We start from the raw sequence: 15,658 nt of genomic DNA on the forward strand, positions 1-15,658 counted from the left end.
GGGAGGGAAGGAAAGACAGAAGGAAGGATGGAAGCAAAAAGAAAAGGAAGGAAGGAAAGAGGCAGAGAAGGAAGAAAGGAGAGAAAGGGAAGGAAAAGAAAAAGAGGAGGAAAAAAAGGTTGAGGAAGGAAGAAGAGAAGGAAAGAAGAAAAGGAAAGGAAGGAAAGTAGGAGCTAAGGAACGAGAAGGAAAAAGAGAAAGAGGGAGGGAAGGAAAGACAGAAGGAAGGATGGAAGCAAAAAGCAAAGGAAGGAAGGAAAGAGGTAGAGAAGGAAAGAGAAAGAGGAAAAACAAAGGGGGGGAGGAAAGAAAGAGGTAGAAAAGAAAGGAAAGAGAAGGAAAGAAAAAAGGAAAGAGGGAGCACAGGAAGGAGGGAAAGAGGTAGAGAAGAAAGAAAGGAGAGAAAGAAGGAGGGAAGGAAAGACAGAAGGAAGGATGGAAGCAAAAAGCAAAGGAAGGAAGGAAAGAGGCAGAGAAGAAAGAAAGGAAAAGAAAAAGAGAGGAGGGGAAAAGGTAGAGGAAGGAAGAAGAGAAGGAAAGAAGAGAAGGAAGGGAAGGGAAGAGTTAGCGAAGGAAGGAGAAGGAAAAAGAGAAAGAGGGAGGGAAGGAAAGACAGAAGGAAAGATGGAAGCAAAAAGCAAAGGAAGGAAGGAAAGAGGTAGAGAAGGAAAGAGAAAGAGGAAAAGCAAAAGGGGGGAGGAAAGAAAGAGGCAGAGAAGAAAGGAAAGAGAAGGAAAGAAAAAAGGAAAGGAAGGAAAGAGGGAGCAAAGGAAGGAGGGAAAGAGGTAGAGAAGAAAGAAAGGAGGGAAAGAAGGAGGGAAGGAAAGACAGAAGGAAGGATGGAAGCAAAAAGCAAAGGAAGGAAGGAAAGAGGCAGAGAAGAAAGAAAGGAAAAGAAAAAGAGAGGAGAAAAGGTAGAGGAAGGAAGAAGAGAAGGAAAGAAGGAAAGGGAAGGAAGAAAGGAAAGAGGTAGCAAAGGAAGAAGGAAAAAGAGAAAGAGGGAGGGAAGGAAAGACAGAAGGAAGGATGGAAGCAAAAAGCAAAGGGAGGAAGGAAAGAGGTAGAGAAGGAAGGAAAGAGAAGGAAAGAAAAAAGGAAAGGAAGGAAAGAGGGAGTAAAGGAAGGAGAGAAAGAGGTAGAGAAGAACGAAAGGATAGAAAGGAGGAGGGAAGGAAGGACAGAAGGAAGGATGGAAGCAAAAAGCAAAGGAAGGAAGGAAAGGTAGAGAAGGAAGGAAAGAGAAGGAAAGAAAAAAGGAAAGGAAGGAAAGAGGTAGCAAAGGAAGGAGAGAAAGAGATAGAGAAGAAAGAAAGGAGGAAAAAGGAAGAGGAAGGAAGAAAAGAAGGAAAGAAGGAAAGGAAAGGAAGGAAAGTAGGAGCTAAGGAACGAGAAGGCAAAAGAGAAAGAGGGAGGGAAGGAAAGACAGAAGGAAGGATGGAAGCAAAAAGCAAAGGAAGGAAGGAAAGGTAGAGAAGGAAGGAAAGAGAAGGAAAGAAAAAAGGAAAGGAAGGAAAGAGGGAGCAAAGGAAGGAGAGAAAGAGGTAGAGAAGAAAGAAAGGAGGAAAAAAAAGGAAGAGGAAGGAAGAAAAGAAGGAAAGAAGAAAAGGAAAGGAAGGAAAGAGGGAGCGAAGGAAGGAGAAGGAAAAAGAGAAAGAAGGAAGGAAGGAAAGACAGAAGGAAGGATGGAAGCAAAAAACAAAGGAAGGAAGAAAGAGGCAGAGAAGAAAGAAAGGAAAAGAAAAAGAGAGGAGGAGAAAAGGTAGAGGAAGGAAGAAGAGAAGGAAAGAAGGAAAGGGAAGGAAGGAAGGAAAGAGGGAGCAAAGGAAGGAGAAGGAAAAAGAGAAAGAGGGAGGGAAGGAAAGACAGAAGGAAAGATGGAAGCAAAAAGCAAAGGAAGGAAGGAAAGAGGTAGAGAAGGAAGGAAAGAGAAGGAAAGAAAAAGGGAAAGGAAGGAAAGAGGGAGCAAAGGAAGGAGAGAAAGAGGTAGAGAAGAAAGAAAGGAGGGAAAAAAAGGAAGAGGAAGGAAGAAAAGAAGGAAAGAAGAAAAGGAAAGGAAGGAAAGTGGGAGCTAAGGAAGGAGAAGGAAAAAGAGAAAGAGGGAGGGAAGGAAAGACAGAAGGAAGGATGGAAGCAAAAAACAAAGGAAGGAAGGAAAGATAGAGAAGGAAGGAAAGAGAAGGAAAGAAAAAAAAGGAAAGGAAGGAAAGAGGGAGCAAAGGAAGGAGAGAAAGAGGTAGAGAAGAAAGGAAGGAGGGAAAAAGGAAGAGGAAGGAAGAAAAGAAGGAGAGAAGAAAAGGAAAGGAAGGAAAGAGGGAGCGAAAGAAGGGGAAGGAAAAAGAGAAAGAGGGAGGAGGGAAGGAAAGACAGAAGGAAGGATGGAAGCAAAAAGCAAAGGAAGGAAGGAAAGAGGCAGAGAAGAAAGAAAGGAAAAGAAAAAGAGAGGAGGGGAAAAGATAGAGGACGGAAGAAGAGAAGGAAAGAAGGAAAGGGAAGGAAGGAAAGAGGGAGCATAGGAAGGGGTGAAAGAAGGAGAAAAAGAGGGAAGGTTGGCCACAGCAACGCATGGCGGGTACAGCTAGTAACATTAATAATAGGATTGCAATGGCCAATCCAATGGCCAGCAGCCTATGAGACTGTGAACCACCGCCGCCTCCTCCTGAGAAAAATGTATAGTATCACAAAGGACGACCACCTCACCCGCCTCATAGGAAACCTGCTACAAAACAGGAGCTTTTTTGTTGAGTTTCCCCTGCTTGTTTGCTTTGTTCTGTTAGTAATGTAATATAACTGACTGGCTGCCCTGACACGAGAAATAAATGGCCAAATTTGGCCCGGGAAGAGGAGGCAGATCTTGACTTTGCAGAAAAACCCTTCAGTTACATCCCGAGTACGAATGTATGGCGTAAGATACACCCGCCAGGCCCACCTCTCGCTCTCGTCGGCCGCCTTCTCGGCCTCTTCCAGCTTCTGCAGGGCGGTGGCCAGGCGCTCTTGGGCCCGGTCCAGCTCCTCCTCTACCAGTTGGATGCGCCGGTTCAAGGAAGCCACGTCACTCTCAGCCTGCAAAACAAAGACAATGTCTGGGTCCAAAACGGCATGTCTCCAAGCCCTAGTATGTCTGCGCTCCTCGTGCACATCCAGAGGAAACACAAGGCAGGATTTACGGGGTTTTCCGGGTCCGTAAGGTGTGTCGCAACCAGCCGTGGGCCCTCTCTCCAGGTGTTTTGGACTCCAACTCGCACAACTCATAGGTTGTTGATAATTATAGGAGTTGGAGTCCAAAACACCTGGAGGACCAAAGTTGGCCCACACCTGGTGTAAACTGTGTATTGTCAGCATAGTAAGGTTATCTATATATATATATATAAATGCTCTATGAATCATAGAATCAAGGAATTAAAGAGTTGGGAGAGACCTCCTGGGCCATCCAGTCCAACCCCATTCTGCCAAGAAGCAGGAATGTTGCATTCAAATCACTCCTGACAGATGGCCATCCAGCCTCTGCTTAAAAGCTTCCAAAGAAGGAGCCTCCACCACACTCCGGGGCAGAGAGTTCCACTGCTGAACGGCTCTCACAGTCAGGAAGTTCTTCCTCATGTTCAGATGGAATCTCCTCTCTTGTAGTTGGAAGCCATTGTTCCATTGCGTCCTAGTCATAGAATCATAGAATCAAATCATAGAATCAAAGAGTTGGAAGAGACCTCCTGGGCCATCATCCAGTCCAACCCCATTCTGCCAAGAAGCAGGAATATTGCATTCAAATCACCCCTGACAGATGACCATCCAGCCTCTGTTTCAAAGCTTCCAAAGAAGGAGCCTCCACCACACTCCGGGGCAGTGAGTTCCACTGCTGAACGGCTCTCACAGTCAGGACGTTCTTCCTAATGTTCAGATGGAATCTCCTCTCTTGTAGTTTGAAGCCATTGTTCCCTTGCGTCCTAGTCTCCAAGGAAGCAGAAAACAAGCTTGCTCCCTCCTCCTCCCTGTGGCTTCCTCTCACATATTTATACATGGCTATCATATCTCCTCTCAGCCTTCTCTTCTTCAGGCTAAACATGCCCAGCTCCCCAAGCCGCTCCTCATAGGGATTGTTCTCCAGACCCTTGATCTGCTCCCTCCTCCCTGTGGCTTCCTCTCACCTATTTATACATGGCTATCATGTCTCCTCTCAGCCTTCTCTTCTTCAGGCACAACATGCCCAGCTCCCCAAGCCGCTCCTCATAGGGCTTGTTCTCCAGACCCCTGATCTGCTCCCTCCTCTCTGTGGCTTCCTCTCACATATTTGTACGTGGCTATCATATCTCCTCTCAGCCTTCTCTTCTTCAGGCTAAACATGCCCAGCTCCTTAAGCCGCTCCTCATAGGGATTGTTCTCCAGACCCTTGATCTGCTCCCTCCTCCCTGTGGCTTCCTCTCACATATTTATACATGGCTATCATGTCTCCTCTCAGTCTTCTCTTCTTCAGGTTAAACATGCCCAGCTCCTTAAGCCGCTCCTCATAGGGCTTGTTCTCCAGACCCTTGATCATTTTAGTCGCCCTCCTCTGGACACCTTCCAGCTTTTCATTATTGTGGTGCCCAGAATTGGACACAATATTCCAGGTGTAGTCTAACCAAAGCAGAATAGAGCATGGGGAGCATGACTTCCTTAGATGTAGGCACTAGGCTCCTATTGACGCAGGCCAAAATCCCACTGGCTTTTTTTGCCGCCACATCACATTCCTGGCTCATGTTTAACTTGTTGTCCACGAGGACTCCAAGATCCTTTTCACACGTCCTGCTCTCGAGCCAGGCGTCACCCAGTCTGTATCTTTGCATTTCATTTTTCTGCCAAAGTGGAGTCTCTTGCATTTGTCCCTGTTGAACTTCATTTTGTGAGTTTTGGCCCATGATCTCTCTAATCTGTCAAGATCCCTTTGAGTCCTGCTCCTGTCCTCTGGAGTCTTGGCTCTGGACTATTGGCTATGCATAATGAGTACCTTAAAAGCAAAAGAACCAATGAACGAAATCACACCAAATTTGGCAACAAAACGTCTCACAACACAAGGAGTGACCATCACTCAAAAAATTATGATTTTGTCATTTGGGAGTTGTAGTGGCTGGGATTTATAGTTCACCTACAATCAAAGGGTATTCTGAACTCCACCAATGATGGAATTGAACCAAACCTGGCACACAGAACTCCCAGGACTAACAGAAAATACTGGAAGGGTTTGGTGGGCATCGTCCTTGAGTTTTGGAGTTGTAGTTCACCTACATCCAGAGAGCACTGTGGACTCAAACAATGATGGATCTGGACCAAACTTGGCACAAATTCTCAATATGCCCAAACGTAAACACTGGTGGAGTTTGGGGAAAATAGACCTTAATATTTGGGAGTTGTAGTTGCTGGGATTTATAGTACATTACAATCAAAAAACATTCTGAACTCCAACAACGATAGAATTGGCTCAAACTTCCCACATGGAATCCCCATGACCATCAGAAAATACTGTGTTTTCTGATGGTCTTTGGCGACCCCTCTGACACCCCCTCGCGACCCCCTCAGGGGTCCCGACCCTCAGGTTGAGAAACACTAATATAATATATATATAATGCTCCCCATGCTCTATTCTGCTTTGGTTAAACCACACCTGGAATATTGTGTCCAATTCTGGGCACCACAATAATGAAAAGCGGGAAGGTGTCCAGAGGAGGGCGACTAAAATGATCAAGGGTCTGGAGAACAAACCCTATGAAGAGCGGCTTAAGGAGCTGGGCATGTTTAGCCTGAAGAAGAGAAGGCTGAGAGGGGATATGATAGCCATGTATAAATATGTGAGAGGAAGCCACAGGGAGGAGGGAGCAGATCAGGGGTCTGGAGAACAAGCCCTATGAGGAGCGGCTTAAGGAGCTGGGCATGTTGGGCCTGAAGAAGAGAAGGCTGAGAGGAGATATGATGAGAGCCATGTATAAATATGTGAGAGGAAGCCACAGGGAGGAGGAAGGAGCAAGCTTGTTTTCTGCTTCCTTGGAGACTAGGACACAAGGGAGGAATGGCTTCAAACTACAAGAGAGGAGATTCCATCTGAACATGAGGAAGAACTTCCTGACTGTGAGAGCCGTTCAGCAGTGGAACTCTCTGCCCCGGAGGGAGTGTGGTGGAGGCTCCTTCTTTGGAAGCTTTTAAGCAGAGGCTGGATGGCCATCTGTCAGGGGTGATTTGAATGCAATATTCCTGCTTCTTGGCAGAATGGGGTTGGACTGGATGGCCCAAGAGGTCTCTTCCAACTCTTTGATTCTAAGATTCTATATATAATATAATATATATAGCAGCTGAACAAACCTCTCCTTATATGGTCAGGAAAAGTCAAAGCCACAAAACCCAGTCTCTACTTTCTGTTTGCAGCAGAGTTTCACTCTACGAGAAGCCGGGATTAATGATTGCTAACTCTTTCCGAAAAGTCATGAAAAATCGCTTCCTCCTCTTCGGACTCCCAGGATGTGGATGCATCCACCTTCTCTCCCAACCTTCCTAATGCCGCGACCCCTTAGTACAGTTCCTCATGTTGTGGTGACCCCCAACCATAACATTATATTCGTTGCTACTTCATAACTGCAATTTTACTACTGTTGTGAATCGTAATGTAAATGCAGGATGAAGCAGAGTGTTTGTGGACCGAGACATCCGTAGGGAGACCAAGGTGCTTGTCTATAAAGCTATTGTCCTCCCAACCCTGCTATATGCCTGCGAAACGTGGACTGTCTACAGACGTAAACATTGACACTGAAACTCAACACCACCTGAGCTCCTTGAGTGCAGCATTTTTCCAAATGAAGCAGGGAGTATTTGAGGACCGGGACATCCGTAGGGAGACCAAGGTGCTTGTCTATAAAGCTATTCCCTTCCCAACCCTGCTATATGCCTGCGAAACATGGACTGTCTACAGATGTCAACATTGAGACTGGAATACAACACCGCCTGAGCTCCTTGAGTGCAGCATTTTCCCGAATGAAGCAGAGAGTGTTTGAGGACCGGGACATCCGTAGGGATACCAAGGGGCTTGTCTATAAAGCTATTCCCCTTCCAACCCTGCTCTATGCCTGTGAAACATGGACTGTCTACAGATGTCAACATTAAGACTGGAATACAACACCACCTGAGCTCTACGAGTGCAGCATTTTCCTGAATGAAGCAGAGTATTTGAGGACCGGGACATCCGTAGGGATACCAAGGGGCTTGTCTATAAAGCTATTCCCCTCCCAACCCTGCTCTATGCCTGCGAAACGTGGACTGTCTACAGATGTCAACATTGACAATGAAATACAACATCTGAGCTCTACGAGTGCAGCATTTTCCCGAATGAAGCAGTGAGTGTTTGAGGACCGGGACATCCGTAGGGAGACCAAGGGGCTTGTCTATAAAGCTATTCCCCTCCCAACCCTGCTCTACGCCTGCGAAACGTGGACTGTCTACAGACGTCACATGCAACTCCTGGAACGATTCCATCAGAGCTGCCTCCAGAAAATCCTGAAAATCTCTTGGGAAGACAGGCGGACAAACATCAGCGTGCTGGAAGAAGCAAAGACCACCAGCATTGAAGCGATGGTCCTCTGCCACCAACTCCGCTGGACCGGCCACGTTGTCCAGATGCCTGACCACCATCTCCCAAAGCAGTTGCTCTACTCTGAACTCAAGAACGGAAAACGGAATGTTGGTGGACAGGAAAAGAGATGGAAAGATGGGCTGAAAGCCAACCTTAAACACTCTGGCATAGACACTGAGAACTGGGAAGCCCTGGCCCTTGAGCGCTCCAGCTGGAGGTCAGCTGTGACCAGCAGTGCTGCAGAATTCGAGGAGGCACGAGTGGAGGGTGAAAGAGAGAAACGTGCCAGGAGGAAGGCGCATCAAGCCCACCCGGACCAGGACCACCTTCCACCTGCCTTCACTGTGGGTTAAGAATAGGGCTCCACAGCCACCTAGGAATCCACAAGGAAACCCATCATGGAAGACCATCTTACTCGTCCAACGAGGGATCACCTAAGTAAGTAAGTCCACCAAACTACAATTCCTATAGTATTGAGCCATAGCAGTTCAAGGTAAAGGTTTCCCCTGACAGGAAGTCTAGTTGTGTCCAACTCTGGGGTGTGGCGCTCATCTCCATTTCTAAGACAAAGAGCTGGTGTTGTCTGTAGACACCTCCAAAGTCATATGGCCAGCATGACTGTAGCGAGAAAGTACACTAAATATTTTATAATACGATTGTTATTATGTTGCATCCAAGTATTTAAATCTCTATTGATCTTGACATCTGAGATGTTGTAGGTTTTTTCGGGCTATATGGCCATGTTCTGGAGGCATTCTCTCCTGACGTTTTGCCTGCATCTATGGCAAGCATCCTCAGAAGTAGGGAGGTCTCAGAGGTAGTGAGATCTTGACATCCTTCGTTCAGCAAAGGACAAGAGGGATCCTCTCACTTCTGGAGGAGTCTACCATGTACCATTGCCGCTGTGGACAAGAAGTCTCCAAAGGGACCACCAAACGCAGCAGCAGCAATGCCCAAACACGCATCAAGGGACATGAAAGGCGATGCAGACTCCTTCAACCAGAGAAATCAGCCATAGCAGAGCACCGGATGAACCAGCCTGGACACAGCAGAATATTTGAGAACACAGAAATGCTGGACCACACCAACAACCACCATGTCAGACTACACAGAGAAGCCATTGAAATCCACAAGAAGCATGTGGACAACGTCAACAGAAAGGAAGAGACCATGAAAATGAACAAAATCTGGCTACCAGTATTAAAAAACTCTAAAATTACAACAGCACAACAAAACAGAGGAAACAAACAGGACATCTAATCACCTCTCAACAAAAGATTGCTCCAGGCACTGCCAGGCAACCAAATGCTAATCCAGGTGGTCAGTTGAAACATTCCCACCTCGCTCCAGCAGACAAGAGTCCTTTGTCCCACCCTGGCCATTCCACAGATATATAAACCCTTGTTCCTACTTCCAACAGACCTCACTACCTCTGAGGATGCTTGCCATAGATGCAGGTGGAACGTCAGGAGAGAATGCCTCTAGGCCATGGCCATATAGCCTGAAAAAACCTACAACAGCCCACTCGTTAAGGTGGTCAGTTGAAACATTCACCCCTAGCTCCAGCAGACAAGAGTCCTTTGTCCCACCCTGGTCATTCCACAGATATATAAACCCACTTTCCTCGTTCCAACAGACCTCACTACCTCTGAGGATGCTTGCCATAGATGCAGGCGAAACATCAGGAGAGAATGCTAGAGGCACTGCCAGGCCATCAAATGCTAATCAAGGTGATCAGTTGAAACATCCACACCTAGCTCCAGCAGACAAGAGTCCTTTGTCCCACCCTGGCCATTCCACAAATATATAAACCCTTTTTCCTCGTTCCAACAGACCTCACGACCTCGGAGGATGCTTGCCACAGATGCAGGCGAAACGTCAGGAGAGAATGCCTCTAGAACATGGCCATATAGCCCGAAAAAACCTACAACAACACACTTGACATCCTTTGTTCAAACTACTCAAGTTTTTGAAAAATCAGTGGTTCCCAACCTGTGGTGCGTGAACCACCAGTGGTCCGCAAGAACTAAAATATGGTTAGCAGCCTCACCATTATGACACCAACTGGTCTCACAAAACCCTCTTATAGTGCCAAAGCTTATTCAATATGGTTTTCTGTGGGCGACTACTCGGTGGCATATCTTCTGTATCAGAAACTAGAGCTGATGTGGTCTATCCAATACAATTTCCAGAGAAGCCTGGAAAGCCGTGCGTAAATGAGAATGGACCTTTCAGTTTGGAGAGGTGAAAGGATTGAGGGAGAAAGGGAGGAATGGAGGGGTGGTGCTGCACTTCCTTCTCCTCCTTCATCACGACCCCTTTTCCCTTTGCAAAGCCCCCCAAATGGGGCTGCAAGAGGGGGCGAAGAGGAGCCTGGAAAGCTGTGCGTAAAAGGAGAATGGACCTTTCAGTTTGGAGAGGTGGAAGGATAGAAAGAGAGGGAATAAATGAAAGAACAGAGGGAGAAATGGAGGAGTGGTGCTGCACTTCCTCCTCCTCCTGAATCATGACCCCTTTCCCTTTGCAAAGCCCCCCAAATGGGGTCGCAAATGGGGCGAAGAGAAGCCAAGAAAGCCATGCGTAAAAGGAGAAAAGGACTCCTCTTTCTGAGAGCAAAAGCTTGGACTGGGAGAAAGGGAGGGAATGATGAAAAGATATGGATGGAGGAATGGAGGGGCGATACTGCCCTTCCCTCTCCTCCTGAATCATGACTCCTTTGCCTTTGCAAAGCCCCTCAAATGGGGTTGCAAAAGGGGGTGAAGAGGAGCCAGGAAAGGCGTGCGTAAAAAGAGGAGAGAATTCCTCGCTGTGAGAAAAAGCTTGGAGAGGTGAAAGGATTGAGGGAGAAAGGGAGGAATGGAGGGGTGATGCTGCACTTCCTTCTCCTCCTTCAGCATGCCTTCTTTCCCTTTGCAAAGCCCCCCAAATGGGGCTGCAAAAGAGGGCGAAGGGAAGCCAGGAAAGGCGTGCGTAAAAGGAGAATGGACCTTTCAGTTTGGAGAGGTGGAAGGACAGAAAGAGAGGGAATAAATGAAAGGATACAGAGGGAGAAGTGGAAGAGTGGTGCTGCACTTCCTCCTCCTCTTGAATCATGACCCCTTTGCCTTTGCAAAGCCCCCCAAATGGGGCTGCAAAAGGGGGCGAAGAGTAGCCAGGAAAGGCGTGCGTAAAAAGAGAAGAGAATTCCTCGCTGTGAGAAAAAGCTTGGAGAGGTGAAAGGATTGAGGGAGAAAGGGAGGAATGGAGGGGTGATGCTGCACTTCCTTCTCCTCCTTCAGCATGACCCCTTTCCCTTTGCAAAGCCCCCCAAATGGGGTCGCAAAGGGAGCGAAGGGAAGCCAGGAAAGGCGTGCGTAAAAGGAGGAGCAAGAGTGCTGTGACCCAAACCTTGGAGAGGCGAGAGGACAGAGGGAGAAAGGGAGGGAATAAGGAAAGGAGATAGATAGATAGAAAGAGGAACGGAGGGGTGGTGCTGCCCTTCCCTCTCCTTGTTCAGCACGACCCCTTTCCCCTTTGCAAAGCCCCCCAAAAGGGGCTGCAAAAGGGGGCGAAGAGGAGCCTGGAAAGCCGTGCGTAAAAGGAGAAAAGGACTCCTCTTTCTGAGAGCAAAAGCTTGGAGAGGGAGAAAGGAAGGGAATGAAGAAAAGATATGGATGGAGGAATGGAAGAGTGGTGCTGCCCTTCCTCCTCCTCTTGAATCATGACCCCTTTCCCTTTGCAAAGCCCCCCAAATGGGGCTGCAAAAGGGGGCGAAGAGGAGCCTGGAAAGCCATGCGTAAAAAGAGGAGAGAATTCCTCGCTGTGAGAAAAAGCTTGGAGAGGGAGAAAGGGAGGGAATGAAGAAAAGATATAGAGGGAGGAATGAAGGGGTGGTGCTGCCCTTCCCTCTCCTCCTTCACCATGCCTTCTTTCTCTTTGCAAAGCCCCCCAAATGGGGCTGCAAAAGGGGGCGAAGAGGAGCCTGGAAAGCCGTGCGTAAAAGGAGGAAGGGGAGGAGAAGAGAGGGGCGCGTCTTCCACGAGTGTGGGTGTGTGGGTGGGTGGGAAGGGGCTTGTGCTGGGCGCTCCTCCCTGCCTGCCTGCTTGTCTGCCTGCCCGCCCGCCCCCGGGGGCCCGACTACCTGCTCTCGGAGGGCCCTCTCCTCGTCCAGCTCCCTCTGCAGCCTTTCTGCCCGGCCCTCGGCGGCGTCGGCTTGCTCCTGAAGGCTCCGGATCTTGCGGCGCACCGCCTCCAAGGAACTCAGCCCCGCCGCCATCGAAGGAAGGAAGAAAGGAGGAAGGAAGGAGGGAGAGAAGCAGGAGGAGGAGAAGAAAAGGGGGAGGAAGGAGGGAGAGAGAGAGAGAGAAAGAGGCCCCGAAGAGGAGGAGGAGAAGGAAGACAGAGGGGCTTTGGCTTCTTTTTCTCTTTCTCTCTTTGGCACAAAGCTCTCCAAAGCTTGGCAAGGAAAGGAGCAGCTCCCAATCCGGATTCTCTACTTCTTCCTCCTCCTCCTCTTTTTGCTCCGGAAGCAGCTCGATCCGAATCAAGCGCCACCTTGATTGCACCGGGAGCAGGAAAAGGAGGAGCCGGGAAGGAGAGAGAGAGAGAACACCTGGGCCCGCCTCCTGAGTCCAAACTACAAGGTTAATGCGCATTAGCACCGCCTGAGAGCCAAAGGGTGGGATGCTTCCAGGCCAGGGTTTGGCACAGCAGCCAAATGATCACTGTTAATGCGCATTAGCACCGCCTGAGAGCCAAAGGGTGGGATGCTTAATCCAGGGGGTTTGGCACAGTATCCAAATGATCACTCCTCCTGAGTCCAAACTACAGGATTAATGCGCATTAGCACCGCCTGAGAGCCAAAGGGTGGGATGCTTAATCCAGGGGGTTTGGCACAGTATCCAAATGATCACTCCTCCTGAGTCCAAACTACAGGATTAATGCGCATTAGCACCGCCTGAGAGCCAAAGGGTGGGATGCTTAATCCAGGGGGTTTGGCACAGTATCCAAATGATCACTCCTCCTGAGTCCAAACTACAGGATTAATGCGCATTAGCACCGCCTGAGAGCCAAAGGGTGGGGTGCTTCCAAGGGGTTTGGCACAGTAGCCAAGTGATCACTCCTCCGGAGTCCAAACTGCAGGGTTGATGCGCATTAGCACCGCCTGAGAGCCAAAGGGTTTGGCACAGCAGCCAAATGATTCCTCCTCCTGAGTCCAAACTACAGGGTTAAAGTGCATTAGCACCGCCTGAGAGCCAAAGGATGGGATCTTTCCAGCGGGTTTGGCACAGCAGCCAAGTGATCACTCCTCCTGAGTCCAAACTGCAGGATTAATGCGCATTAGCACCGCCCGAGAGCCAAAGGGTTGGGCACAGCAGTGAAATGATCACTCCTCCTGAGTCCAAACTGCCGGGTTAATGCGCATTAGCACCGCCTGAGAGCCAAAGGGTGGGATGCTTAATCCAGGGGGTTTGGCACAGCATCCAAATGATCCCTCCTCCTGAGTCCAAACTGCAGGGTCAATGCGCATAAGCACCGCTTGAGAGCCAAAGGGTTTGGCACAGCAGTGAAATCATCACTCCTCCTGAGTCCAAACTACAGGGTTAATGCGCATTAGCACCGCCTGAGAGCCAAAGGGTTTGGCACAGCAGTTAAATTATCACTCCTCCTGAGTACAAACTAGGCATTAGCACTGCCTGAGAGCCAAAGGGTGGGATGCTTAATCCAGGGGGTTTGGCACAGCAGCCAAAAGATCACTCCTCCTGAGTCCAAACTGCAAGGTTAATGCGCATTAACACCGCCTGAGAGCCCAAGGGTGAAATGCTTCCAGGGGGTTTGGCACAGCAGCCAAATGATCCCTCCTCCTGTGTCCAAACTGCCGAGTTAATGCGCATTAGCACCGCCTGAGAGTCATTATGCTCCAATAGTAAAAGCGTGCTTGAAAAACCAGGTCTTAACCATCTTGCGGTATGTTAGAAGGGAAGGAGCTGATCTTATATCCCTGGGGAGGGCGTTCCACAGCCGAGGGGCCACCACGGAGAAGGCCCTGCCTCTCGTCCCCGCCAAACGCGTCTGCGAGAAAGGCCAGATCGAGAGCAGGGCCTCCCCAGATGATCTTAAAGTCCTAGATGGTTCATAAGGACAGATAGGTTCTGATAGGCAAGCCGGACCAGAACCGTTTAGGGCTTTATAGGCTAACGCCAGCACTTTGAATTGTGCCCAGTAGCAAACTGGCAGCCAGTGGAGCTGGCGCAGCAGAGGAGTCGTATGCTCCCTGAGTGCCGCTCCTGTTAGTAACCTGGCTGCCAAGCGTTGGACCATTTGAAGCTTCCGAATAGTCTTCAAAGACAGCCCCACCTAGAGAGAATTGCAGTAGTCTATACGGGGATTTAACCAGAGCGTGGACTACCGTGGCCTTTGTTGAGAGGTGATTAGGTGTTCCTGACTGCTTCTTGCGTGTTGTTTTTTTTTTACCAGTACTAAAAATTATAACATTAAATTGAAAAACAAAACTCAAACACAGTGGAACTCCAGACAAGAAACGGTCAGGAACAGCTAATCCCCTCTCAACAAAGGCATTTCCCAGGCAGTAACAAGTGACACCTAAAAACTGTCAGGCCACCAAATGCTAATCAAGATGGCCAATTGAAACATTCAGACCTGCCTCCAACAGGCAAGAATTCTTTCTCCCACCATGGACTTTCCACATATATAAATCTAATTTTCCTAGTTTCCAACCTCTGAGGATGCCTGCCATAGATGCAAGCGAAACGTCAGGAGAGAATGCTTCTGGAACATGGCCATACAGCCCGAAAAACCTACAAAAGCCCAGTGATTCCAGCCATGAAAGCCTTTGATGATTTTTTTTTGTCGTGTCAGGAGCGACTTGAGAAACTGCAAGTCGCTTCTGGTGTGAGATAATTGGCCGTCTGCAAGGACGTTGCCCAGGGGACACCCGGATGATTTGATGTTTTTACCATCCTAGTGGGAGGCTTCTCCATAATAATGATTATAATTATTATGAGTTAGGACACTTCCCAATAATAATAATAATAATATGAGTTATTATTATTATTATTGGGAAGTGTCCTAACTCATAATAATTATAATCATAATAATTAGCAATTAATTATAATAATAATTAGCAATAATATGAGTTATTATTATTATTATTAACTGAACTTATTATTATTATTATTATTATTATTATTGGGAAGTGTCCAAATTCATAGTAATAACAGTAATAATAATAATAATAATGATGATGATGATGATTATTATTATTGGGAAGTGTCCAAACTCATAGTAATAATAATAATAATAATAATAATAATAATAATTATTATTATTATTATTATTATTATCATTTTTATTGGGAAGTGTCCAAACTCATAGTAATAACAATAATAATAATAATAATAATTATTATTATTATTATTATTGGGAAGTGTCCAAATTCATAGTAATAACAGTAATAATAATAATAATAATAATAATGATTATTATTATTGGGAAGTGTCCAAACTCATAGTAATAATAATAATAATAATAATAATAATAATAATAATGATGATGATGATTATTATTATTGGGAAGTGTCCAAACTCATAGTAATAACAATATTATTATTATTATTATTATTATTATTGGGAAGTGTCCAAACTCATAGTAATAACAACAACAATAATAATCATAATAATAATAATTATTATTATTGGGAAGTGTCTGACATGTGATCCAATACAACAACCAGCATAGTGATCTTGTTTGCTGTGATGAATTGAACTCATAATAATCATACTAATAATAATAAGTAGAAGAAGAGGAAGAGTTCGGACACTTCCCAATAATAATAATAGTAGTAGTAGTAGTAGTAGTAGTAGTAGTCGTAATAGTAATATGAGTTTGGACACTTATAATAATAATAATTATTATTAATATGAGTTCAATCCCCCACCCGTGGGCATAGCTCCCATATCAACGTGGGCAAAGTAGGTAAGGCTTTGATGAGGATAATAATAATAATAATAATAATAATAATAATAATAATAATAATAATGGGATCTGCACGCATTATTCGCCGATACATCACGG

At 46.9% G+C, this 15,658-nt stretch overlaps 1 protein-coding gene across 19 annotated transcripts in view; it reads right to left on the bottom strand.

Annotated features, from left to right (window-relative positions):
• Nucleotides 1-15,658, bottom strand: part of TPM1 (tropomyosin 1) — a 72,636-nt gene that overhangs the window by 27,616 nt on the left and 29,362 nt on the right. For 13 of the 19 annotated variants that reach the window (XM_067471220.1, XM_067471216.1, XM_067471218.1 and 10 more), the window contains one exon: nucleotides 2,927-3,060. In XM_067471220.1, the coding sequence (XP_067327321.1) occupies nucleotides 2,927-3,060 (134 nt within the window). Of the gene's footprint in view, nucleotides 1-2,926; nucleotides 3,061-11,705; nucleotides 11,865-15,658 lie in introns of those variants that run through there. The other 6 variants (XM_067471226.1, XM_067471229.1, XM_067471225.1 and 3 more) reach the window with 3 other exon arrangements.

The sequence above is a fragment of the Anolis sagrei genome, chromosome 9, assembly GCF_037176765.1.
Source record: "Anolis sagrei isolate rAnoSag1 chromosome 9, rAnoSag1.mat, whole genome shotgun sequence".
NCBI lineage: Eukaryota > Metazoa > Chordata > Lepidosauria > Squamata > Dactyloidae > Anolis > Anolis sagrei.